Genomic DNA, 26,383 nt, shown 5'->3' on the forward strand with positions numbered 1-26,383 from the left:
AATTAAAATGAAATTGTTTTCTCTTTTATACACATCATTTTATATAGAAGACTAATCATATGTTTTGTTTTAGGTTGCTCATACTGTCTTCCAGTATTTAAAAATGCTGCAGAAGCTAGGCCCAGAAAAAAGGTAATAAATCCTTCATAGAATATGGCTATGAGTCAAATCCTTTTAGCCTTCAGGCTGTCAGTAGAAATGCTTGATGGTTTTTCAGGCAGTTCCTATTCTCTTTCGTTTACTGGGTCCTTATCCTTCCACATGTGAGTATTTATGAAAGACTTTAGTTTCTTTGGCCAGTTCCTTTTTTTATTTTTATTTTTTTATTCAATGATTTTTTTAATTGAGATGTATAAGCCATGTGAGTATGGAAACCTTGTGACTGACATGTCCTTTATCCAGTATATATACAAATGAGTAAGAAAAAACAGACAGGTTATTTATTTTTATTCTTTTTTCTTACTGATGATCTTAATGAGAAATTTCAGTATATCTTCTAATTGTAGTTACTTCTTTCACAGAATTTTTGAAGAAATTCAGAAAATTGAGGATAATGAATTTCATTATCAAGAACAGGTACTGGAAGTCAAACCCTTTTTGAAGGTTATCTGTGACCAAGTTGAAATTGGTGTGGACATTGTTCCATTTTTTGGAAGTGTTATTGGAGTTTTAATTTTGCCATTCTCTGTCATGTGGGTGTCAAGATGGCTTTGTGACTATCTGAAAATGAACTGTTATTGAGTAGTAGTGAATAATAGTGATAGGATTAGGCAGATTGGTATAGATCATATTTATGCAATTTTCTGTCTTTCCCTTTGATAAATATTTATGGATAGCTTGCTATGGTACTTCATATTTTGGAAGTTCAGAGGTTGCAAAGACATTCTACAAGAAGATCATCTGTGGAAATTACCATATATAGTGTTTGAAATAATGTGCTTTGAAATTTCAGAATAAGGAGAATATTTTCCTTGACTGGAATAGTATCAAGGAAGGCTTCATGGATGTGGTAAACTTGAATGGAGCTAAACCTTAAAAAATTGATAAAGTTTAGATGCACTGTAGGCAAAGAGGCATGAAAATAGGAAACTCTGAGGTATTGATGTCAAAAGTGACTGATCTTACTTGTCTGTAGCAAAGCGTTTGTGAAAGGAAGGTATTGTATAAGGCTGAAAGGTAAAGAGTTCAGAGCAGAGTTTTTTTTTTTTTAATACATGGGCAGGCACCAGGAATCGAACCCGGGTCCTCTGGCATGGCAGGCAAGCATTCTTGCCTGCTGAGCCACCGTGGCCTGCCCAAATTTATTGACTTTAAATGCCTGTATTAAAAAAGAAGAAAGAGAAAAAACTGAGGAATTAACTCTTCACTTGAAAGAACTAGAGAAGGAACAGCACATTAACCCCAAAGCAAACAAAAGGAAAGAAATAGTAAAGATTAGAACAGAAAAAAAATGAAATTGAGAACATAAAAACAATCAAGAAAATCAACAAATCTAGAAGTTGGTTCTGAGAAAATCAATAAAATCGATGGACCCTTAGGTTGACAAAAAAAAAAAAGAGAGGCTACAAATAAAATCAGAAATGGAAGAGGAGACATAACCACTGAGACTGCAGAAATAAAGGCGGTAATGAGAGGATACTGTGAGCAACTATATGCTAATAAACCAGACAACATAGATGAGATGGATAATTTCCTAGAAAGGCATGAACAACCAACATCGATTCGAGAAGAAATAGATGAACACAACAATTCAGTCACAAATAAAGAGATTGAATCAGGCATCAAGAAGCTCCCCCCACCCCGCAAAAAGTCCAGTATTAGATTGCTTCATATGTGAATGCTACCAAGCATTCAAGAAATAATTAGTACCAATCCTGCTCAAGCGCGTCAAAAAAATTGAAGAGAAGGGAAAGCTACCTAACACATTCTATGAAGCTAACATTATCCTAATACCAAAATCAGACAAAGATACGATGAGAAGAGAAAATTACAGACCAATCTCTTCAATGAATACAGATATAAAAATCCTGAACGAAATACTTGCAAATCGAATCCATCAGCACATTAAAAGAATGTGCAAGGGATTTATTCCAGAAATGCAAGGATGGTTGTTCTAGTTTGCTAGCTGCCGGAATCCAATATACCAGAAACGGAATGGCTTTTAAATAGGGGAATTTAATCAGATTCTAGTTTACAGTTTCAAGGCCAAGAAAATGTCCCAATTAAAACAAGTCTATAGCAATGTCCTATCAAAGGCATCCAGGGAAAGATACCTTGGTTCAAGAAGGCCGATGAAGTTCAGGGTTTCTCTCTCATCTGAGAAGGCATATGGCGAACACAGGGTTCCTCTCTCATCTGGAAAGGCACATGGTGAACATGGCGTCATCTGCTGGCTTCTTCTTCTGGCTTCCTGTTTCATGAAGCTCCCCGGGAGGCATTTTCCTTCTTCATCTCCAAAAGTCGCTGGCTCGTGGACTCTCTGCTTTGAGATGCTGCTCTCTCTGAATCTCCCATTCTCCAAAATGTTTCCTCTTTATAGGACTCCAGTAAACCAATCAAGACCCACCCAAGTGTGGAGACATGTCGTCACCTAATCCAGTTTAACAATCACTCTTGACTAAATCTCATCATCCAGGGAGATGATCTGATTACAGTTTCAAACATACAGTATTGAATAGGGATTATTCTACCTTTATGAAATGGAATTTTGATTAAAACATGGCTTTTCTAGAGGCCATACATCCTTTCAAACAAGCACATTCCACCCTCTGGCCCCTAAAAAAGACATGTTTTTCCCATATACAAAATATATTAATTTCATAACAATATCAGAAATTCTTAAACCATTCAGTGGCAATACAAATGAAGTACAAAATTAGAGGCAGTATAAAATCTCATCAAGTCAGTTACAGGCATGATCTGTCCTAAGGCAAAATTTTCTCCATTTACTCTGGACCTTTGAAAACTCATAGCAAGTTATTTGCTGCCAACATACAAAGGAGGGACATTCATAGGATACATATACATATTTGCATAGTGAGGAAGGAACTCAGGGGTCACTGGACCCATACAGTTTCGAAAACCCACAGGGCAAAGTCCATTAGATTTCAAAGTCTGAGAGTCACTTACCCACAGGGCTTTAGAAAGTGGCAGTCCCTCCCTTTCCAAGGGCCTACACAGAGGCCTGCCTCTCTTTGAATGCAACCTTGGGGAGACCACCTTTTTCTTGACTCCACCCTTTCCAAGCTTTGGGGCCACACCTGGGCTCTCTGCCATCTCCGGGGCACACGTTCAACCCCTCCATGTGGTGGCAGCCAGGCTCTCCCCAAACTCCAAGGAATGTGCTTCACCCTCTCCAAGGCCTGAGGCGGCATGACTGTTCCACTACAACAAGGTGGAAGGCCCATTCTTTACCTTTGGGGCAAACTCACCCTCTCCACGGGCTTGGGTATGTCCACTCTCCAGGCCCAAGGCTTCTTTTTTTTTTAGACTTTTTTTTTTTTTTTTTTTACACGGGCAGGCACCGGGAATCGAACCCAGGTCCTCTGGCATGGCAGGCAAGCGTTCTTGCCTCTGAGCCACCATGGCCCGCCCGCCCAAGGCTTCTTGACTTCAGATTCAGGCTTCCATCGTTTTGCCTCTGAAGTTATTTTTCCTCCAATGTGTCCCTTCTCTGAACCCCCCAGTCCAGACTGGCAGCGGCTCTGTTTATACAGGTCCCACAGCACTCTCGTTGGCTTTCTATGCATTAGCCTTGGATCATGCCCCTCAGACATAAGGAGTTTCCACAAATCCTTCCTGTATAACTCCATGTCCAATCCTGACTTTCTCTGAGATGGCTGATAGGTTCCACATCTGGTCAAATCCTCACATGGAGCACTATTCTCTGGGGTCTCCATTTCTGGAGGCCCAGAATTTTCCAGGACATCAATTTTCTGGTCTCTGAGTTCAGTTTTTAGCTTATCTCTCTCCTGTCGCATTTCACTATAACCTGTGAGGAGAAACCAGGCTGTACTTTTGACATTTAATTTGGAGATCTCTTCTGCTAAATATCCAAGTTCATGACTTTTAAAATCTGCCTTCTAGCCAAAGCCACTAGTCAATTTTGCCAGATTATCTGCCATTTTAAAACAAGGCTCATCTTTCTTCCAGAGTATAATGATGCACACCTCATTTCTGTCTAAGGTTTTATCGGAAGTGTCTTTAGAGTCTGCATTTCTACCAACAGTCTCTCCAAAGCATTCTACGCCTTCTCTGTCCAGTTTCTCACAGCTCCTCCGGATTCTTCCCTTTATCCATTTAAAAAGCCGTTCCAACATGTTTGGTATTTGCAAACTGCAGCAGCAGCACCCCTCTCTCCAGTACCAAAATCTGTTCTAGTTTGCTAGCTGCAGGAATGTAATATACTAGAAATGGAATGGCTCTTAAAAAGGGGAATTTAATAAGTTGCTAGTTTACAGTTCTAAGGCTGAGAAAATGTCCCAGTTAAAGCAAGTCTATAGAAATGTCCAATCTAAGGCATCCAGAGAAAGATACCTTGGTTCTAGAAGGCCAGTGAAGTTCACGGTTTCTTTCTCAAGTGGAAGGGCACATGGCGAACACAGAGTTTCTCTCTCAGCTGGAAGGGCACATAGCGAACATGGCATCAGCTGCTAGCCTCTTCTCCTGGCTTCCTGTTTCATGAAGCTCCCTGGGAGGTGTTTCCTTCTTCATCTCCAAAGGTTGCTGGCTCATGGGCTATCTGCTTTGAGGTGCTGCTCTTTCTGAATCTCTCTTTCTCCCAAAACATTTCCTCTTTATAGGACTCCAGTAAACCAATCAAGACCCACCCAAATGTGGAGACATGTCATCACCTAATCCAGTTTAACAACCACTCTTGACTAATCTCGTCATCCAAGGAGATGATCTGATTACAATTTCAAACATACAGTATTGAATAGGGATTATTCTACCTTTATGAAATGGGATTTTGATTAAAACATGGCTTTTCTAGGGGCCACACATCCTTTCAAACACGCGCAATGGTTCAACATAAGAAAATCAATTAATGTAACACACCATAATAACAAATCAAAGTGGAAAAACCACATGATCATCTCGATTGATGCAGAAAAGGTATTTGACAAAATCCAACATCCTTTCTTGATGAAAACAGTTCAAAGGATAGGAATAGACAGGAACTTCCTCAACATGTTAAAGGGAACATATGAAAAACCCACAGCTAACATTATGCTAAATGGGGAAAGACTGAAAACTTTCCCTCTAAGATCAGGAACAAGACAAGGATGCCCATTGTCATAATTGTTATTCAACACTGTGCTGGAAGTTCTAGTCAGAGCAAGTAGAGATAAAAAAAAAAAAAGGCATCCAAATTGGAAAGGAAGAAGTAAAACTCTCATTATTTTCAGATGATCTGATACTATATGTCAAAAATACCCAGCAAAATCTACAGCAAAGCTATTAGAGCTAATAAATCAGTACAGCAAAGTGGCAGGGTATAAGATCAAACCCCCCAAATCAGTAGTTATTCTATATACTAGTAATGAGCAATCTGAGGAGGAAATCAAGAAAAAAATTCCATTTACATTAGCAACTAAAAGGGTTAAATATTGAGGCATAAATTTAAGGATGCAAATTACCTGTACACACAAAACTACAATAAATTGCTAAAAGAAAAGAAATCATGAAAGACCTAAATAAATGGAGCGGCATACAGTGTTCATGATTAGAAGACTAAATATAGTTAAGATGTCAGTTCTCTCCAAATTTATTAATTCAATACAATATCAATTAAAACCCCAAAAACTTAACTTTGCAGAAATAGAAAAACCAGTAACCAAATTTATTTGAAATGTGAAGGGTGCCCAGAATAGCTAAAAATATCTTGAGAAAGAAAAATGAAGTGGGAGGTCTCACACTACCAGACTTTAAAGCATATTATGAAGCTATAGTGGTCAAAACAGCATGGTACTGGCGTAAAGATAGGTAAACTGACCAGTAACTCAATTGAGTGTTCAGAAACAGACCCTCTCATCTGTGGACAGTTGATCTTTGATGAAGTGGTCAGGCCAGCCCACCTGGGTCAGAGCAGCTTCTTCAATAAATGGTGCTTGGAGAACTGAATATCCATATGCAAAGGAATGAAAGAGGATCCATATCTCACATCTTATGCAAAAATTAACTAAAAATGTATCAGAGACCTAAACATTAGAGCTAAGATTATAAAACCTTTAGAAGAAAATGTAGGGAAATATCTTACAAAACTTGTAAGAGAAAGAGGTTTCTTAGACCTTACACCCAAAGTCCAAGTATTGAATAAATAAATAAATAAATGGTATCATCAAAATTAACACTTTTGTGCATCAACAAACTTTATCAAGAAAGTAAAAAGGCAGTCTATACAATGGGAGACAAAATTTGGAAAGCACACATCAGATAAGGGTTTAGTATACAGGATATATAAAGAGATTTTTCAATTCAACAACAAAAAGACAAACAACCCAATTTAAAAAATGAGCAGAAAATATGAACAGACACTTCTCAGAAGAGGAACTACAGATGGCTAAAAGGCACATGAAAAGATGCTCAACTTCGCTGGCTATTAGGGAAACTGAAATCAAACTGCAATGAGATATCATCTCACACCCACTAGAATGGCCGTGATTAAAAAACAAACAAACAGAAAATCACAAGTGCTGTAGAGGATGTGGAGAAAGAGGCATGCTTATCCATTGTTGTTGGGAACATACAATGATACAACTGCTCTGGAATACTTTTTTGCAGTTGCTCAGGTAGCAAAGTATAGAATTGTCATAGGATCCAGCAATCTCATTACTAGGTGACCTGAGGGCAATGACACAGATGGATATTTGCACACCAGTGTTTGTAGCAGCATTATTTATGATTGCTAAGAGATAGAAACAGCCCAGATGTCTAGCAATGGATGAGTGACTGAAGAAGCTGTGGTGTGTATATATATATATATACACACACACACACACACACACACACACACAGTGAAATATTATGCAACTGTAAGACAGAATAAAGTCATGAAGCATGTAACAACGTGGATGAAACTTAACATTATGGCAAGTTAAATTAGCCAGAAACAAAATGACAAATACTGTAAGTTCTCACTAATATGAACTAACATTAATGAGTGAACTTTGAGCATTGAAATTAAGAACACAGGTTATCAGGAGACAGAAAGAGGGTAGAGATTGTGCATTTGGTACTGAAGAAATAGAGTGTGCAACAGGACTGGTTATAAAACTTCAGAAATGGATAACACAATACTGTCTGATGGTAGCACAAAAATATAAGTACACTGAATGAAGCTGAATGTGAGTATGGTTTTGAGGGGTCATGTATGATACCACAAGGGAAGATAGAGGATAAAGATGGAGATGATATAGCTTAGAAATGCCTGGAGTGGACAATGATGGTGATTAAATGTACAAATAAAAAAACATCGGTATAGCTTAGGAATGCCTAGAGTGGACAATGATAGTGATTAAATGTACAAATAAAAAACGTTTTTGCCTGAGGAAGAGGAAATTAATGTCGACATTGCACGGTGTTGCAAATGGATGATATATGGGAAAAAGTACCATCAATGCAAGCTAGGGTCTATTCAATAGTAACATTGTAAATGCTTCCACTGAATGTAACAAAGGCATTATGCCAAAAGTAAGTGTTAACAGGTAGGGGACATGGGAGAGAAGTATGGATTCTTTGTGGAAGAAAAGGAAATGTCTTCGTATAGATTATGGAGGTAAAGGCATGTCTATATACTTAGTTTGGATTGTATGATGTGTGAATAAAACTGTTTAAAAACGTACACAGAAACAAGTGCTAGAGAAAATGCAGAGAAAGAGATGTACCTAATCACTATCAGTAGGAAAACTGAGAGGTGCAGCCCCTTGGAGGGCACCTCCTTTGCTGCTCAGATGTATCCTTTCTAAGCCAACTCAGCAGGTGAACTCACTGCCCTCCCTCCTACCTGGGACATGACTCCCAGGGATGTAAATGTCTCTGGCATCATGGGGCAGAACTCCAGGATGAGCTGGGACCTGGCATCCAGGAATTGAAAAAGCCTTCTTGACCAAAAGGGGGAAGAGAGAAATGAGACAAAATGAACTTTCAATGATGAGAGATTTCACACACACAGTTGAGAGGTTATCCTGGAGGTTATTCTTATGCATTATGTAGATAGCCCTTTTTAGTTTATGGTATATTGGAGTGACTGGAGGGAAGTACCTGAAAGTGTTGAGCTGTGATCCAGAAGCCTTTATCCTTAAAAATGATTGTATAAAATACAACTTTTATAATGTGACTGTGTGATTGCGAAAACTTTTTGTCTGATGCTCCTTTTATCCAGGGTATGGACAGATGAATACAAATATAGGGATGAAAAATAAAGAAAGAATGGTGGGGATAAGGGGTAAAATAAATTGCGTAGATGGAAATACTAGTAGTTAATGAGAGGGTGGGGTAAGGAGTATTGGTATGTATGAGGTTTTTTTTAAAATTTCTTTTTCTGAAATTATGCAAACGTTTTAAGAAATAATCATGGTGATGAATACACATCTTTATGATGATATTGTGAGCCATTAATTGTACACCATGTATGAAATGTATGTTTGTGAAGATTTCTCAATAAAAATATTAAAAAATAAAGTTAGACATTGAAATGTTTTATTCCCAGTATCTTCTCCTTTCCCTTGATACCAAACACTTGCTTTTACCTAGGGTCCTTGGTATTTTCTCATAGCAATAATATGAATCACTCATTTTTGTAGCATACTTATTAGAGCAGTTAACTTTATAAATAAATGGCTGTTGAAAATAACTGCTAAAAAATTAGAACAGTGTAGGAGGAGTCATTTTTACCAGCAATAACACTTTAACTTGATTCAACTGTTTCTTGAAATAGAAAAAAAGATGACTCTTTCCTTACTCTACTTTGTGATCCTCTCTAGTTTGATGTATGCATGTCTCATTTCCCCTCTATGAATGCAGTAAACCTTTTTTTCTGTCTTCCATTAGATGAGAGAACAGCTCATATTGTTTAGTAAGAAACTGGACTATGTCATGTTGTGGAAAGAATATTTGCTGATATGTTAGGAAAGCAGAGTTTTAGTGTCTATTCTGTCACTCGGTGTGTGACAAGTTACCTTATCACTCTGAGTTTATTTTCCTATCTGTAGAATGTGGGGATGGAACCACTTGGTATCTGAAGGACTATCAGTTGTAGTCTGTGCATTGTGTATACATAAATATTTGAATTGATTCCTTTCCTCTGGACAAGTATTTCCATTTCATAGGTCAGAAAACTTGCTGTCATTCTTTTGATTTTAAATTGAGATAATATACTGATGAATATAACTTCTTATATCAAGACGTATCTAAAGACACCCATGTTTTGACTCCTGCATTGATTTGATTCATACTTAAAAGTAGTTTTTAGCTGATAGTTACCGTATTGATAAAATGATGAAGACCGGGCCACGGTGGCTCAGCAGGCAAGAATGCTCGCCTGCTATGCAGAGGACCCGCGTTCGTTTCCTGGTGCCTGCCCATGTAAAAAAAAAAAACAAAAACAAACAAACAAACAAAAAAAAAAATGATGAAGACCTTGTCTTTCTGAACCTCAGAATCATGTGGGGCTCTTGGCATGTGAACAAGCATTTACCATTCATTTTGGTAATAGCACTAACTAAGAGGCTGTGATATGACTAAAACCTAGGATGTTGTGGGGCTTAGGATGTAATTGGAGCAGTGTGAGAGTGAACTCCTTCAAGTGGTAGCTCAGGCTGTATTTCTTGGAATTCTGAGCATCAGATTCTTAAGCCACAATTATTGAGCTATCTGGTTAAAATGAGGGAAAAAAAGTATTTTGTATGTTGTGGAGAACTAAGGAAAATAATAGGATGTGAAATAATTTTACCTCTTTACAGACAGACCCAGTTGAGTATGTGGAAAACATGTGTGAAAACATGCAGCTATACCCACTGCAGGACTTTCTCACTGGCGATCAGCTTCTTTTTGAATACAAGCCAGAAGTAAGGAGGTTTCCATTTCAAAAACTTTTAGGGGGGAAAGAAGGGTGAGAGAGTGCAGAGATAAAGAACTGTGGGAAAAGAGAAATCTCAGTTATATTTGGCCCAGTTTTTAATTTGTTTAATCGGAAGAAACATCTATTCTTTTATGGATGATTTTTCATGATTCTTATTCCATTATGTTTTAATATGAGAGGGGAAAATCAAGTCGTTTTCTTAGGTACCATTATTACTGTTTAAAGTATTGAAATATTTCTAAAATAGAGTGATTCCCCAGAATTTGTGATTGGTTTAGAGCATAGTTTATTATGAGCATAGTTTAGCTCACCTTTTAATTCAATTGGAGATTCAGGACAATTACATTTTTAGTAATTTTCCCTGAGTTAGAAACATATATTACATGTAGATACTATTACATACAAAGAAAAAGTCACCATGGTCTTTCTTCCTACTCTTGGAGAGTAAGTTAATTTGCATCACATAGGGCAGTGGTTCTTAACCACTAATAGCTAGGGTTCCTGTATTTAGTCCATATATAGTTGAAAGATTCTCAAAGTAGGGCCCTGTATTGAGACCATTTTACTAATTCTTCATTTTTTCCCTCAGGGGATATTTGTCAATGTCTGGGGATATTTTTGGTTGTCTCAACACTGGAAGTACTGCTGGCATCTAGTGGCTAGAGGCCAGGGGGTGCTACTTAACACTGTATGATACAGAAGACATTCCCCCACATCAAAGAATTATCTGGCCCTAGATGTCAATAAGTACTGAGGTTGAGAAATCCTGATAGAAAGTATCCCAAAACTATTTATTTAAAAGAGGAAACAGAAAGGTAAAGGAGGAAGCAGCAACCACATAATGTTGCTGAGAATCTCTCCATAGGCTGAATGTGCCTAGGGGCCCAAGTGTTTTTCCTAAACCACCAATTATTGTTTTCTTCTCAAAGCAATGGCATTTAAGTAGTAGCTGGGGTTCCAAATTTCACCCACAAAATTCTGTCTTAGGTCCATATCATAGCTGAAGAATTATCCAAGGAGATCCTACATTGAGATGATTTTACGAATTCTTGGGTATGAGGTGGCATAATGCATAGCAGTTAAGAGTGTAGTCTTTGTAGGCATACATAAACTTGGTTAGAAACCACTTTGCCACTTCTGTGTTGTTCTGTGCAAATCAATTTCTTTTTCTGAACAAATTACTTAACCGTTGGCCTCTAAGGCTGAGTTATTGTCTATAAAATGGATATACCTCAGCATTTGTAGAATTAAATGCAGTAATGTATGTTAAGCACTGTCTGACATATAGTAAAGTCTCAGTAACTGATAGCTATTTTTTTTTTTTACCTCTGGTATTGTTGCTGAATAGGATTTGAGGTGAGCCTTTATATAGCAATCTCAAGAAACATATTTGAAACAGCTGATATATTAATGAAGCTTTGTAAATTAGGGTTTCATGGATTGTAGATAGATAGTTTCATGAACATCAAGATGCTAGGATCTTGGGGGCTCCTGACATAATGTTACTTTGCGTTTTTAACAGAGATATGATAGTTTAAAATTACTCTTTTTATATGTTTGTGTTGTTCCCTTCCACCCCTTCCATTAGGTCATTGCTGAAGCCCTTAATCAGCTACTTCCTCAGAAAGCAAATCTTGTTCTGTTGTCTGGTGCTAATGAGGGAAAATGTGACCTCAAGGAAAAGTGGTTTGGGACTCAGTATAACATGGAAGGTAAAATATTTCAATAGTTTTTCTACATTTAGGTGTATCTGACTCACCTGGAAATTTTTTATTCCTTAATAACTTGTCTGATATTTCCTGTGGGAAAAAAGTATAGTTTTCTTTTTAAGTTAATTTGAAATGAGAAATATTTATGCTGTTTCCTGCAAAAAACTGTTTTTCATAAATCTGTATTTAGTACCAGTGAAAGAATCCCGTTATGTTGTTATTTGGGAAGCAGATTTTGTGTTTTAGAAAAGTGCTTCTCAAACTTTATGAATGTTTACCACCTGGAGATCTTATTAAAATATAGAATTTGATTCAGTAAGCCTGGGGAGGGGCCTGAGATGGTGCCAAAGCTGCTGGGACCACACTTTGAGTAGCAAGATTTTAGAATTCCTGTATATGTCACTCATTTTTCTTAGGAAAGGAGAATCAATTTGTGAAGGCCGGTTGATGATTGGTCTGCTATGAAAATTCTGAACATTGCATTTTTTTCAGATCTTTTATTTTTTCCTTCTCTACAGATATTGAAAACTCTTGGGCTGAACTATGGAGTAGTAATTTTGAATTAAATCCAGATCTTCATCTTCCAGCTGAAAACAAGTACATTGGTCAGTGAAATAGCAACCATGTTACATAATCCACCCACATAACAGTAAAACATAACAACTAGCATATGAATATTATGTTTTACAAAAATAACCAGAATTCACTGTTTTCTTACTTTTCCAAATGAGTAAAGTGAGGTTCAAAAAAGCAAAATGACTTGACCAAGAATATTCAGTTGTGAATAGAGGAGCCAGAACCTATTTTGGAGTATTTCTGAAGTATATGTTTTTTCTTGCATGTCATAACTGATCTTTTCACATCAGTCTTCTTACAAATTGTCGGTTTTTTGTCATGTTGTTCTAGTGTTTTTCAAATTGCAAGTTGCAAGCCATGAAAGGGTTGTAAATCATTGTAATGGGTTGTGAGGTCAGTGTAATAGTTGTGAAATCATTTAAAAATCAGTTAGAATAGAATATAGCAAAATCTTTCATGGCATGAAGAAAGTGTTATTTCAACAACTTTTGTTTAAGATAGGTGTGTATTTGTGTATCTGTCTATTAGCTTTCAATGTAAAACACATTTCTTACTGTGGGAAACAGTAAGAAATATTGAAACCCAGTGATCTAGGTAAATAGTTTTATAGTTGTACATAATTACAATTTACTTAGAATGCCATTTTCTACAAGTCTTGTATGTTATTTTTGGGCAGTTGAATTCTGTATCTTGAACTTTAATCAGCCCTGTCATTTCTTATTAATACAAGTGCTTTTTTTTCCTTTTGACTTTTAATTTTTCCTAAATTTTTTTCTCACATACGTGTTTGAAACAATTTGTGATTTCATTAACTAAAAGGACAAGTTTTACTTTGAGCAGAACTTTTTCTAACTTTTTAATGTTCATAAGAGACATTCTCACTTAAAAGTGGATTCATTCCTAAATTGGTTTATATAACTATCCTTCCTTCCTAGTTAAAATTATTTTTGAGAAAGGGAATAAAGCAGAATGTGTAGAAATCAGAATCAACTCTTGGGAAATTACAGATTTTCTGAATTCATTTAATTCAAGGTCAAGAAAATTTTATTTACAGTATTCTAATTATTATGCCCTATTATTTGATTTTGGCTTATTTTTGCCTCAAACAAAAGTTACTAACTTAGACTTCTGATAAAAAAAAGAACGGATTTCTAGGAATTCTGTTGAAATACCTACTTGATTTGAAACTGTCTCTTCTTTTGTTAGCCACGGACTTCACATTGAAGGCTTTTGATTGTCCTGAGACAGAATATCCTGTTAAAACTGTGAATACTCCGCAAGGTTGCCTTTGGTATAAGAAAGACAACAAATTCAAAATCCCCAAAGGTAAAGTGGTTACCTTCCTTATAAGGAGTAAAATAAGTATAACAAGTCTTTTTCAACTTTGTAGTAACTTTTTTTCCTCTGTCTGTCACCTCTCTCCCTTTCTCGTTCTCAGGGTTTTGGTCATCTTAAGGAGTTGGTGGTACTATTTGAATATTATTTTTAAATATATAAATTAAGAATACAATGAAGAAAGTATTCTTAGACACAACAGTGTAGTCCACCATAATAAATGTGAAATCTCCACTATCCATCACCCTCTCCTTTTTGCTTTTTAGCATGAAGGAAGTATAGCAGGCAGATAAATAGACTCTGAAGTCTTTGCATTTCCATGTAAAGTGCTGGCCATTGGTATTTGCTTTTTAAATTTCTGTTTTGTGCACAGCATGGAAATTTACCATAGTAGCTTGGACTCATAAGCCATGTGCTCTTAGGAGCCCTTTAATCCATATCCTCAACTTCAAACACAACTGTGCTGTAGCTCTGTTGGATTCTTGAATTTACAGGCAAGCTGTTTTGACAGTCTTTTTTTTTCGTAATGTTTAAGACCTTCTAAAGTTGTTCTTAGCATTTATTCATCTTCTTTGGAAAGCCTGTGATATAACTTCCATGAACGTTGGGGTTGTTCTCCTGATACTCTTGATTTCAGTAGACTGAGGCTATTGATAAATATTCATGGACATGTTGCTCTTTGTGTATCTGTCTGTATATCTGGTTTCCCATAAATTAAAATGTACCTTCTGGGATACTTTATTTGGCATTGTAAATATTATTTTTTTAAGACCCTTAAAGATAAAAATGTATTGAGGATTTAAGGAATAGTAAGTTACTTCAGAATTTTAAAAAATGTTTCTGAAACAATTCTGAAAAGAAGTACTAAGGGAAAATAAGCAGATGTATAAAATATTTGAGGCCTCTGACCCTCAATTTCTTTTTTTATCTATGGTCTTTTTTCTTTTAGCGTATATACGTTTTCATCTGATCTCACCTTTGATACAGAAGTCTGCAGCAAAGTAAGCAATCCTCTTCTTTTCTGGAAAATATTTTTTTATTGTTGAAAAGCTGTTTGTTTCATTTTGAATCATTCTATCATTTTCTCAAGCCTTAATATACTTAAGCTGTATTATTGAGTGATTCATGTATATATTTTTTCTATGCTTAAAGCAAGTTATTTATATATGGTACTAAACACTTAAATGGTCTATGGCTACTCCATTTGCTAGTACCTATACATAAAACATGCTGATGTTATAGACTAGTCTTAGGATTACTAGATTGAGAAAGTTCCTTACAGATCCATTTGTGTTAGGTCCAGTCTATAATGAGGGTTGATTGAGCTCTTGATCTGATATTTAAAGACCGCCAAGGAATCTGATTATACCTTGGTCTTAGCAAATTAATTTAATATTTATGTAGATAATTGCATTATGGGAGATCAGAGAGCGTAAAACAATGCCTCAGATATAGGAGATGCTCAGGAAATGCTGGTTTGCTTCTTCCTTTCCTTTGCCACCAAAACTATAAAATCTAACCTTAAAATGACAAGCAGCGCTAACACTTATTAATATCCACTTTAAAAAATGCACTACTCTCCTCCCATCCCTCAGAGTTTTAATTTATCAGCCAGGATGCCTAGGTTGGGGGTAGCACAGCCTTTAAACCAGTTACCTCTGGTGCCTTCATCTATATGCCCCATGAGACAGTACAGATATTATCGTTTTTTTATGTGTTTATGATGTGAGAAAGATTGGGAAGCACTGCTGAAGGTGGGAGTTCTGTCATGCCATTGTGAAACCCAGTTGCAAGTAAGCTGTATTTACTTTTGAAGTTAGTTAGCACAAATTATTTGGAAAAGTAAAAATTCTTACTCTAAATTGAAACAAGGCATCTTGTTTTTTTGCCAATTAATAATGCTGTTATTTGCATTTTATACTTTGCAGTGTAGTCCTCTTTGATATCTTTGTCAACATCCTTACCCATAACCTTGCGGAACCAGCTTATGAAGCAGATGTTGCACAGCTGGAGTATAAACTGGTAGCTGGAGAACATGGTTTAATTATTCGAGTGAAAGGATTTAACCACAAACTACCTGTAAGTATATGTACTTGTTTTCTTCTTATAGAGCTTTAAAATATACTAAAATATACTCTTATAGTACCGAGGTCATAGAAGCTTATGTATTATGTACTGTACATAGAAGGAAATATGGATTACCATGCATTTTCTGTGGCTGCCAACAAAACCTTGACTGACCATGCATATGAGCAACATATATTAAATACTGGTAATTTAATTTAATATACTGGTAATTTAATTTAATCTACTGGTAATTTAATTACTGAAGGAGGAGCAAGACCCTCCTTCAAGCTTGCTTTCACTATTTGCTGTCAGTTTCTTTGCAGCAACATTGGCATTTAGGACTGGTTTGAGTTTAATGTCATACCATGCAGCAATAATATATTTAAAGCACCTAGAACATTGCTTGACATGGAATAGAAATCAGATGTTTATTTCCTTTCTTCTTGTACTCTCTCCCATTATTTCCAGTGTGTGTGTTTTGTTTCCCTTCTAAGTTTATGAGTCTTTTAAAAACAGAGTTTATCCCTTGTCAGTAATTTATCTCTTGGCAAAGAATGTGTTCCAGTTTTGTTAAAAACTTCATAGGCAAAGGAAAAAATAATATGGGATGCTACTAAGAGGATTAGATCATTAGATACCAGGTAAATAACATAATGTACATAACAACAGATTTTCTGTCTATATATCTAAATATTAATATATTGAAGTTGGGAAAGGACATGCAAGAAGTTAGACCTGTGCTAGGAAGGGGGATAGCCTCTGTATCTTGGCAAAAACTCTAGCGAAAGGGGATGGCTCTTACCTTTATACCCTCACCCGTCTTAATCCCCAAAGAATGAAAATTGGTCTTAGGAGGAGGCACTATGGAATATTTTACTTTTGTCAATCTTAAAAGGTATAAATAAAATGTAACTTAAGAGCTAATAGATTAAAGCCTAATTTGTCATTTGGGAGGTATGGTTTGAAAATATTTGGAGAGCTTTTGAAAAATACTAAACATAGAAAGTATTTGATGTTCTTCGTTCTATGAAGCTTACCTAGCTTCATATTAAACCGGATAAAGAACATATATAGAAATCTCCAGACCATTTTCATCTCTAGAAATACATATGAATTTTATGAATAATTCATAATACAGATGAAAATATTCTAAAAATTTGAAAATTAAATCCAACAACATAGCAAAAGAATAATTTACCATGACTGTGTGCCAGGACTGCAAGAGTGATTGAGCATTAGGAAGATGACAAAAATAATTCATTACAAAACTAGTCAAAGGAGAAACATATGAATATAGTAATAAATGCAAAAAAAATCATTTGATAAATTTGGTCACTCCCAATAATTAATGTAAAAAGAGAGGAAAATTATTTTAACTATTATAAGAAGAAAACAATTTTCAAAACAGTAACACGAGTGTTACATTAAATGATAAAATGCTGAGTAGTAAAATCAGGAAAAGAAAATAATTTTTTGTCTTCACAAATGATATGATTGTATATTTAGAAAACCCTAAGATAATACTAAAATTAAAAAATAATTTGATTAGATGTGGGTGGTCACAAGATAAGTATCTCAGTCAGTAGCTCTTTTTTCCTGTATTAGCAATAATTACTTAGAAATGTGTGACGAAAAGTATTTCATTTTATAGTATTGAGAAAAATAATAAAATACCTAGGAACAAATTTTAAAAGTACAGATCACATGCAGAGGAAACTACAAAACTAAAAGAAAATTTAAAAATAAAAGATTTACAATAAGGGAGAGACTCATTATGTTTCTGGATAGGATAGTTTGATATCATAAAATTAGTAATGCTTCCAAAGTTAATATATAAATAGTCCAGTTAAAGTCACATTTTGGGGTGGGGAATAATTATTATTTTTAAGCTAAAAAATATTTGAGACTACTCATGGAAATTGTTAAAAAAAAAAAAAAAAAGAAACATTAGGCGGGCCACAGTGGCTCAGCAGGCAGAGCTCCCCCCCTGCCATGCCAGAGACCCGGGTTCACTTCCATGCAAAAAAGAAAAATTAATGCTCTAAACCTAATAGTTATTAAGGATTTTGAACCCTGAGGATTCTGAGTCATCACTACTTCTCTTATGCTGCCTTCAGTGCCTAGTACCATGCTAGACCCCTGGTATAAACCAAAGGAAAACATTTTCCCCCTTGTATAGTGGATTTTCCTGCTTCTCCACTTAAAGGATTTCTTTCTTTTCCTTTTAGCTGCTGTTTCAGCTCATTATTGACTATTTAGCTGAATTCAGTTCCACACCAGCTGTCTTTACAATGATAACGGAGCAGTTGAAGAAGACCTACTTTAATATCCTCATCAAGCCTGAGACTCTGGCCAAGTGGGTATACATGGGATCAGCTTATATATTGAGGACCTGAAAGTATTTGCTTTCCTAGGGGGTAGGTGGGACTGTAGTTTCAGTGCTAGTTTTCAGACATGTTAGAAGAATGCTATGGTTTAAGAAAACAGTCCACCGGATTATAGGATTTCTAAAACCAGCTTAAGTAGATATCTATAGGTAGAACTGAAAGCCTACTGTACCCAATTAGAGGCTGATGGTAAAGAAGAGTGTTTTTCCAGATTGTAAGTAGCAGTTAAAGAAGTGCTGGTTTTATTGTAGCCCCAAATTATTTGTTTGTGATAGGTAGCTAATTTAAATTGCTTAACACATCACTTATCTGGCAGCATCAACTATTTAGAATTCAGACAGGGTTCCAGAAGTGAGCAAAAAGTTCTTAAACCATCTGTTGCTAATGCTTACACCCTCTGCTAATAAGCAACCTCCTTGGGCCTTCCACCAGAGCCTGCTTGTACTTCAATCCAGGGCTAAAGATAACCTAAGGGGCATCTTTGCATCAGTCAGAAAAATGAACCCCATTGGAGTAGCCTGTGTCGGCAGATGGAGCCTTTGTGGAAGAGAAAAGTCCTCTGTGAGCAGACACAGCCCTTTCTGCACATGTATCACAAGCCCTTCCTTGACTTCCTTGCTGGGCATATATAAATGGTGAATAGGCAACACAACCTTATGTAGAGCCTTTGTTTTTGACACAGTTAAATGAGCCCATAAATTACTAGAATTAGAAAGCAGGGAAGGAAGCTATTGAGTCACATATGTAATAACTGATAATGTAATAATAAAAAGTAACAATAACTAAGTAGGAAAGGAGAGTTGTCCGGAACCATTGATGTGGAAATAAATAACCCTGTGTATCCCAATAATTTCTGAAGTACTACTTTATTAAAGTATGAGAGAGTAATAATAACCCCTTCTCTTTATTAAAGATTTATTTAGTGCAGGATGTGCTCTCAGAGCTTTTTGTATTTATTAATTTAATTTTCACAAAAATCCTATGAATGGTAGACATGATTTCCCTTGTCTTACAAATTTCAAAATTGAGGCACAGATCTTAAGACAACAGCTTAGTTGGGGAGTGGAGTGGAAAGTTGGAGGATAAGCGGGTATTCTGATTTGAACTAGAGTCATGTTCTAGTTTGCCAGCTGCCGAAATGCAATATACCAGATATGGAATGGCTTTTAAAAAAGGGAATTTAATAAGTTGCTAGTTTACAGTTCTAAGGCTGAGAAAATGTCCCAGTTAAAACAAGGCTATAGAAATGTCCAGTCAAAGGCATCCAGAGAAAGATACCTTGGTTCAAGAAGGCCGATGAAGTTCAGAGTTTCTCTCTCAAGTGGAATGGCACATGGTGAACACAGTCAGAGTTTCTCTCTCATTTGGAAAGGCACATGGTGAGCACAGTCAGGGTTTCTCTCTCATGTGGAAGGGCACGTGGTGAGCATGGTGTCATCTGCTAGCTTTCTCTCCTGGCTTCCTGTTTCATGAAGTTCCCTGGGAGGCATTTTCCTCTCTCTGCTTCTTCTAAGAGACTCTTAGACTTCTTCTAAGTCATTCTCTGCTCTCTCAGAATCTCTCTTTCTCCAAAATGTTTCCTCTTTTATAGGACTCCAGTAAACTAATCAAGACCCACCCGAATGGGTGGAGACACATCTCCACCTAATCCATTTTAATAGCCACTCTTGGTCACTCAAGATGACATCAAGATGTGACTCCCTAAGTCAGATCTCCAGGGAGATGACTAATTACAGTTTCAAACATACAGTACTGAATAGGGATTAGAAGAAACGGTTGCCTTTACAAAATGGGATTAGGATTAAAACATGGCTTTTCTAGGGTACAAACACCCTTTCACCCCAGCACAAGTCACTATTTATACTATATGTCAGTCTAGTAATAGATATCCATAATGGTGGCTTCCATTAATTAATGTTAGTGAGATTTCAAACCAAAATAGTAATAATTGAAAGTTGGTATGTGACTGGGTGAATTAGACTTACATGGCAACTCTGTATAAAACATTTTATTCTGCTACTGTGATAGCTAAGTGAATTGTTATGTTGGTGAGCCAGTCGGTGTAAGAGGTTAGGTTTGCAATTTTAAATGCTTTTTTGGTGATTATAATTTTGTTTCCCCAAGTTGTGATGGAATTTGTCTTTCTTTAGAAACAGATCCTCTGTAGAAACTTGACCAACTCTGTCTTTACCCTCAAGATTTATTTCTTAAAACAAAAGCTTTGTTTTTCTTCTGCCCTCTCTACAGAGATGTGCGGCTTTTAATCCTGGAATATGCCCGTTGGTCTATGATTGACAAGTACCGGGCTTTGATGGATGGCCTTTCCCTTGAATCTCTGCTGAGCTTCGTCAAAGAGTTCAAATCCCAGCTCTTTGTTGAGGGCCTCGTACAAGGGAATGTCACAAGCACAGTGAGTGTGAGGTGTTCTGTTTGGCTGGGTCTGAATGCAGTGTGGGCTCTGGAGGTGCATTAGTTCTTTCCTAAAGAAAGCTTTCCGACAAACCAGCATTGTCATAATCTGTTTGGGAGGGAATTTGACCCCTCTGATGCTGGAAATGGTCCAGAGACTGCTGGAAATGGACCAGAACTTTGAGTGGAGTGACTTTGGCAAATATATATGTTATTGTTATGTTTGTTGAAGTACTACACAAACAGTGTAGTACTGCCTGTTATTAAAGTGGGAAGAGGGAACAGTGAGGAATACTAACATAAACATGCACATACACAGGCAGTACCTTTATGTTAAGCTTATGTGCAAGCTAAGGAGTTTAGTCCTATAGCAAATGGAGAATCATTGAAGGTTTTAAAAGAGGATTTGTTAAGAAAGATCCTGAAGAACCAGTTATGAGGCTGTTGTAATAGTTGAAGTAAAATATGATGAAGGCTGAGGATAGGCAAAAAAAGATGAACAAGAAATGTTTAAAAAATAGTGAGGTAGAAGATGGTTGAAACTCATTAACTAATTGGATGTGGGGTTGAAGGAGAAGTGAGGAATCTCAGATGCTGCTCAACTTTCTGACTTGAATTAGTGGATTGGTGGAAGAGTAGTAACAGTAGTTGGTTTGGGGCACATGAGGAGTTTATTCCAATATATATTGAGTTGGATATGAGTATGAAGACTTGTACCTAACTGAGGCCTCCTCCAGACGGAAGAGCTCGTTTAGGACTCTCTCTCTAAACTGTTTGGCCATTGACCATCTTCCTCTGTGGCTTCCCAGCTTCTCAAGATTGGCCCTTTGATGGAATATATAAATCGTCACTCTTGAGGCTGGGGCTGCTCTCCTCCTTACTTCCTCTCTGTCTTTATCTGCCACCTCCAAAACCAGTCTTATTTTTCTGTTCTGCCCATGGAAAGAAGTTTTAAAGTCTCCACCCACAGAAAGAAGAGCAGAAACAGCTGCTTGCTTCTTTGAGAACAATGGCAGGATCAGGTAGGGACTTATGGTACAGAGGACTTAGTACCATGAAGTACCCCAGGTAATAACTACATTAGAGATGATTTAATACCTCCTTACCCTCATTTCATAGGTAAGTAAAGAAGTCTTTAGAGAGGAAGGAGATGTATTCAGTTAGTATAAATGTTAATCTGTTGCTTACTCTGTGCCGGGACAGGTTTCTAAGACACAGTCAGAGTAGTCATAAATGATGCCAATTGACATTAAATAAGTTTGATTCAGTGGGAAAAGTTTACATTGTAGAGGTAAACAGAGTGCCAAGGAAGCATAGAAGAGGAGCTCCTCAGTTTAAAGGCCACTAAATATTCAACAAATATAGTCTATAATGACAGTGAATGGTGTGCCCAATTGATAAATGATTTGCCCAGCAGTTTAGGTGACAGACTGTATCTGCTTCCCTAATGTTATCCAGGGCTCCCCAGGTCATTAGAACACTGGCATTAGTTGGTTCTGGATGAAATCTTATTATAAAGTTACCTAATCTAGTTCTTTTCTTTGCCTCCTAGGAATCTGTGGATTTTCTGAAATATGTTGTTGAGTAAGTAGTGGTTTGAATTTTCCCTTTGGGGATAAAGTGTTCTCACCAACAAGAGGGCATTAAGCAAGAATTGTTATTAAACCCACAATTGAGATATTTCCTGTGGTAGGTTTTCTTGAGCATAGTATAAACAGTAATTCAGAAGGGACTGTAGAAGGCCTAGTCTTTTTTTCACAGCTTTTAGGTGGGGGTGAATGGATGGGGTTCCAGGGGAAAAAGGCACGTGACCTCAGGTACCCATCCTGAATCTGTTTCAGCAAGCTGAACTTCGTGCCTTTGGAGCAGGAGATGCCTGTGCAGTTCCAGGTGGTAGAGCTACCCAGTGGTCATCACCTATGCAAAGTGAGAGCCCTGAACAAGGGTGATGCCAATTCTGAAGTCACTGTGTATTACCAGGTCAGTTGACCCCATTGCCTGCAGCCATTTTCATAGCTATGTACCTATAGAGCATTAAAGTCTGGGGGAAGGTCCAGGGTACCTGCTACCTGGCAGTAAGTGAACCAGTGACCTTCGAGGCCCTTTTGCAATCATCTCTGTAGTTTTATGCTTTGGGGTCATTTCTCCTCTTGAAGCAGGTATATTTAAAAATTGTTTTTGTCAGTGAAATGGATCCTTTTTCAAAGTTAGGCATTGTCATTAACCGCCCAGCCACTAGTCCAGAGGGACAGAAATTGAAGTGTGAATGGAAATTCTGTGCCCCTAACAGAACCCCAGGCAGCAGAAGAACATTTGTTAAAAAGGACAGTTTTGAAAGAGACAAAATTAATGTATAGCAAACAGAATGGCTACCAGAGTCATAATTAAAGGTTTTAAAGCACCTGAGAGAAGTACTTATCACCTCTTGTTTTATGGATGATGAATCCTAGGTTCAGACTCTTATTTGCTTGAGGCCCTACCAGCTGGGACTCAAGTTAATTCCTTCTCTCTTCATAGCTGGTGTTGAAAGAACACCGTTCTGGAGAGGTGGGATGGGGTTTAAAATAAGAAAGAGCTTTCTCAATGATCTCCGCTCATAGTTTACTTTAGCCTGTGGTTAGTCCCACCCACTTCAAAGATTATGGAGATCTCCCCTAAGCCTGTGCCCTTTTTTGTCTAGCCTGACCTCAGACTTTCCCAACTCTGGGACTCCTGTAGCCACTGCTATGGTCCTGAGTTCCCTGTGTGGGGAAATAACGTCTCTTGTCAGGACCTGTGAAGAACCTCTGGTCTGGATTTGGGCAGAGCTGTTTGGCCTCACTGTAACCTTCTTTGTCCCTTTATTGTGTTTCTGACTCTTGGCCTGAGTCTTGACATTTGTTCTGGTTGGTTGTCAGAAGCAGATTTACCTGCTTCATATCATGGCCATATCCTTTAATGAGGTTGAGCCTTATCCTAGTTTTCTTAATGAATCCTTTAACCACAGTGATTCTGGGGCTAGGTTGACAAATTTCTGTCTTTCCCTGAGGCCCAGCTTGTCCATGAACTCTCTTCCCTCTGCCTGTAACATTCCTATCTGGGGTCTTTTCTAGGATTTCAACATATTTAAAGCTGAGATGACCACCAGACCCCCAAGATCCAGAAATGATTGGGTCTGACCCTGCTTAGCTTTGTCCATATTTCCATTGCCTTGACTGCTCAAAGCCCAGAGAGGAATACTTCTCCAGAGTTCTGGGCAGGGTTTCATATTGTTGTGGTTGTCTGTGAAGATGTTTTCCAACAGTGACCCTAATGAATTCTGATAAAAACTGCTTCCTTTATAGAATCACTTTCCTTCCTCTTCGAGGAGGAAGTTTTTCGAGGAGGAAATTGATGAGGTTTTGACTGGTTTTGCTGCAGTCCTTTTAAAGGCAAACAGGAAATTGCTCTGTTGATCAGGGCTTGTAGGGCACATAGGCTTTCGTTTCTTCTGGTGAAGTGGGAAGGAATAGAAATGAGTCAGTTTCAGAGGAGCTTGCAGGAGCCTCTTTTTGGGATGCACTAGCAATATTCTTGCTTGTTGGCTTCCTGTCCTCTTTCATTCTGACTGCATTATTTTCCCAGGAGTCAGAGTATTGTTCCAAGTATGGTTCCTGCCTCTTAGACATTTTTCTTATCAACTAGTTTGGGTTCCTGTGTGTGGCTGTAGAAACTCCATTTCATTTTCTCTCTCCATTTGAGAAATAGATCCAGATATCCTTTATCTCCATACATTTTCTGCTGTCCCCTGTAGGGCCTTGAACTACAGGTGCTTGAATTTGGATTGAGTCCTCTGGGCAGAAGTTGGTAGGCCAGAGATTATTGGAGTCACCTCTATGCCTGCCTGCAATTCTATGCTAGTGCTGGAAATATCATGATCAAGCATGAACCTTGTCCTCACAGACTTTTAGTTTGGTGGGGAGGCAGATGAAAATTGTTTAAAGTATGGCAGTGGTGGTAGGGGCTATCATTAACTCTTCTGGGAGAAGTAGGAAGGGGTGGGAATGACACATATTAAGTGGCTGCCAAGATAGCTGTATTAAAAAACCCTGTCAGCCACTGGATTTTCAAGTGGTCTGACCAGCTTCTCCTTTCAGTCAGGTGCCAGGAGTCTGAGAGAATACACCCTTATGGAGCTGCTTGTGGTAAGTGTGTAAAGGAGAGTTGGGACTTACAAGAATCTCTGGCCCCGTGAGGCCTGTCCATTCTTCTTGGGGTTAGGGACTTGAGGGTCACAGACTTGTGATTGTAAGAAGAGGGTCTAGTGGGCACATGAGATGGTCATTTAATATTTCCACTTGTTAGGAATGTGGACAGGGGTCCTGGGCCAACAAGAAAGAGGGAGGCTGGATATGGGGGTATATGAAACACTTTTGGTTTCTCTACTGAGAGTAGTAGAGCTGATAGGTACTATGTTGAATTACAGATGCACATGGAAGAACCTTGTTTTGACTTCCTTCGAACCAAACAGACCCTTGGGTAAGTCTGCTGGCAAGGGCACCAACCTCAATTATGGTTCTAGGGTTTGCTTTGTGGGCTGAGGCATATCAGATATCCAGATTTAGTAGCCTCTCAGAGCTCTTTGGTCTCTTCTTGCCTTAGAGTCATACCTACTTGTCAAAACTTGTGGAATTTTATCTTGGCCTATGACCAGGTTTTCATGTTTGGTCACATTTCAAGGTTAGCAAGAGAAAAAGCTAGCCTGAGGTCTCCAATTCAGAAGGGTGAACACTAATCTGAGAATGAAATAGATAAATGCGCATATAACTCTAAGGCTTTCTTTCATCTAGAGGCAAACTGTGTGCACCCTAGGCCCAGTAAGGATGTGCATCTCAAGTGCCTTTGAGTGCAAGGCCCAGGACCCTGAACTAAAATTTCTTACTCTGCCATTAGGTACCATGTCTACCCTACCTGTAGGAACACATCTGGGATTCTAGGATTCTCTGTCACCGTGGGTACTCAGGCAACCAAATACAAGTGAGTAGTTGAGTCTAATCTGTTATTCTGGGTGTGGAGAGTTGGAGCTATGCTTCCTTAAAACATAGGCAACTCTCACCAAACAGGGTTTGCTTCATTCAGTCACAGCTTGTGCAGGGGTGGGGGTGGGGAGAGGAGGTGTTGGTTTTAGAGATGGCCTGATCCAGGTCTTAGCAATATTGCTTCTCTTCAGGGAGACCTGAGGACAAGAAAGGCAAGGATGCCTGTCCTGGTAGTCTTGCTGGAACCCAGGTTTAAGACCTTGTTGGCTCTCAGCTTTGGAATGGTCAAGCATGGGTTTCACTGCTTTCAGTTGAAGATAGCAGGAAATTGGGCTGGGGTGGGGGTTGGTATGGCTCTCCCTATTCTAGTTTAAGGTAGAGTACTGAGGTCCGGGAAGAAAACTTCATTCATCCTCTTTTCCTGGAAATAGGCCTTAGCCTTAACTCCCTCCTTTGCCTTCTGCCCGAGACAAAATGTCTCAGGACTTTTAATTGAAGTGTTTTGTTTTAGCTCTGAAGTGGTTGATAAGAAGATAGAAGAGTTTCTTTCTAGCTTTGAGGAGAAGATCGAGAACCTCACTGAGGATGCATTTAATACCCAGGTGACTGACTGTGCTGGCTTGGTCTTTTGGCCCTTGACTCAGACCAGCCCTCAAGACACCAGATGCTAGTTTTTAACAGCGCTGTGCTGGCCAGTTTCTGAGCTTTGTATCTCACCTTAATCCGACCACACCATCCTCCTGTCTTCATCCCTCCCATGTTGCTGGCAGTTCACAAGTGAAGGGACCATAGTGGGTCCATCACAAGCCAGACAGAACAGGG

At 37.9% G+C, this 26,383-nt stretch overlaps 1 protein-coding gene across 6 annotated transcripts in view; it reads left to right on the forward strand.

Annotated features, from left to right (window-relative positions):
* The window catches only part of NRDC (nardilysin convertase), a 182,988-nt gene that overhangs the window by 113,932 nt on the left and 42,673 nt on the right, over window positions 1-26,383 (forward strand). For all 6 annotated transcript variants that reach the window (XM_077149676.1, XM_077149677.1, XM_077149674.1 and 3 more), the window contains 16 exons: window positions 74-132; window positions 522-576; window positions 9,963-10,067; window positions 11,670-11,793; window positions 12,309-12,395; window positions 13,573-13,692; window positions 14,651-14,702; window positions 15,630-15,780; window positions 17,997-18,124; window positions 20,403-20,565; window positions 22,117-22,148; window positions 22,406-22,544; window positions 24,680-24,727; window positions 25,009-25,061; window positions 25,476-25,559; window positions 26,073-26,163. In XM_077149676.1, coding sequence (XP_077005791.1) covers window positions 74-132; window positions 522-576; window positions 9,963-10,067; window positions 11,670-11,793; window positions 12,309-12,395; window positions 13,573-13,692; window positions 14,651-14,702; window positions 15,630-15,780; window positions 17,997-18,124; window positions 20,403-20,565; window positions 22,117-22,148; window positions 22,406-22,544; window positions 24,680-24,727; window positions 25,009-25,061; window positions 25,476-25,559; window positions 26,073-26,163 — 1,491 coding nt within the window. The remainder of the gene's footprint in view (window positions 1-73; window positions 133-521; window positions 577-9,962; window positions 10,068-11,669; window positions 11,794-12,308; window positions 12,396-13,572; window positions 13,693-14,650; window positions 14,703-15,629; window positions 15,781-17,996; window positions 18,125-20,402; window positions 20,566-22,116; window positions 22,149-22,405; window positions 22,545-24,679; window positions 24,728-25,008; window positions 25,062-25,475; window positions 25,560-26,072; window positions 26,164-26,383) is intronic.

The sequence above is a fragment of the Tamandua tetradactyla genome, chromosome 2 (genome assembly GCF_023851605.1).
Source record: "Tamandua tetradactyla isolate mTamTet1 chromosome 2, mTamTet1.pri, whole genome shotgun sequence".
In the NCBI taxonomy this organism is placed as follows: domain Eukaryota; kingdom Metazoa; phylum Chordata; class Mammalia; order Pilosa; family Myrmecophagidae; genus Tamandua; species Tamandua tetradactyla.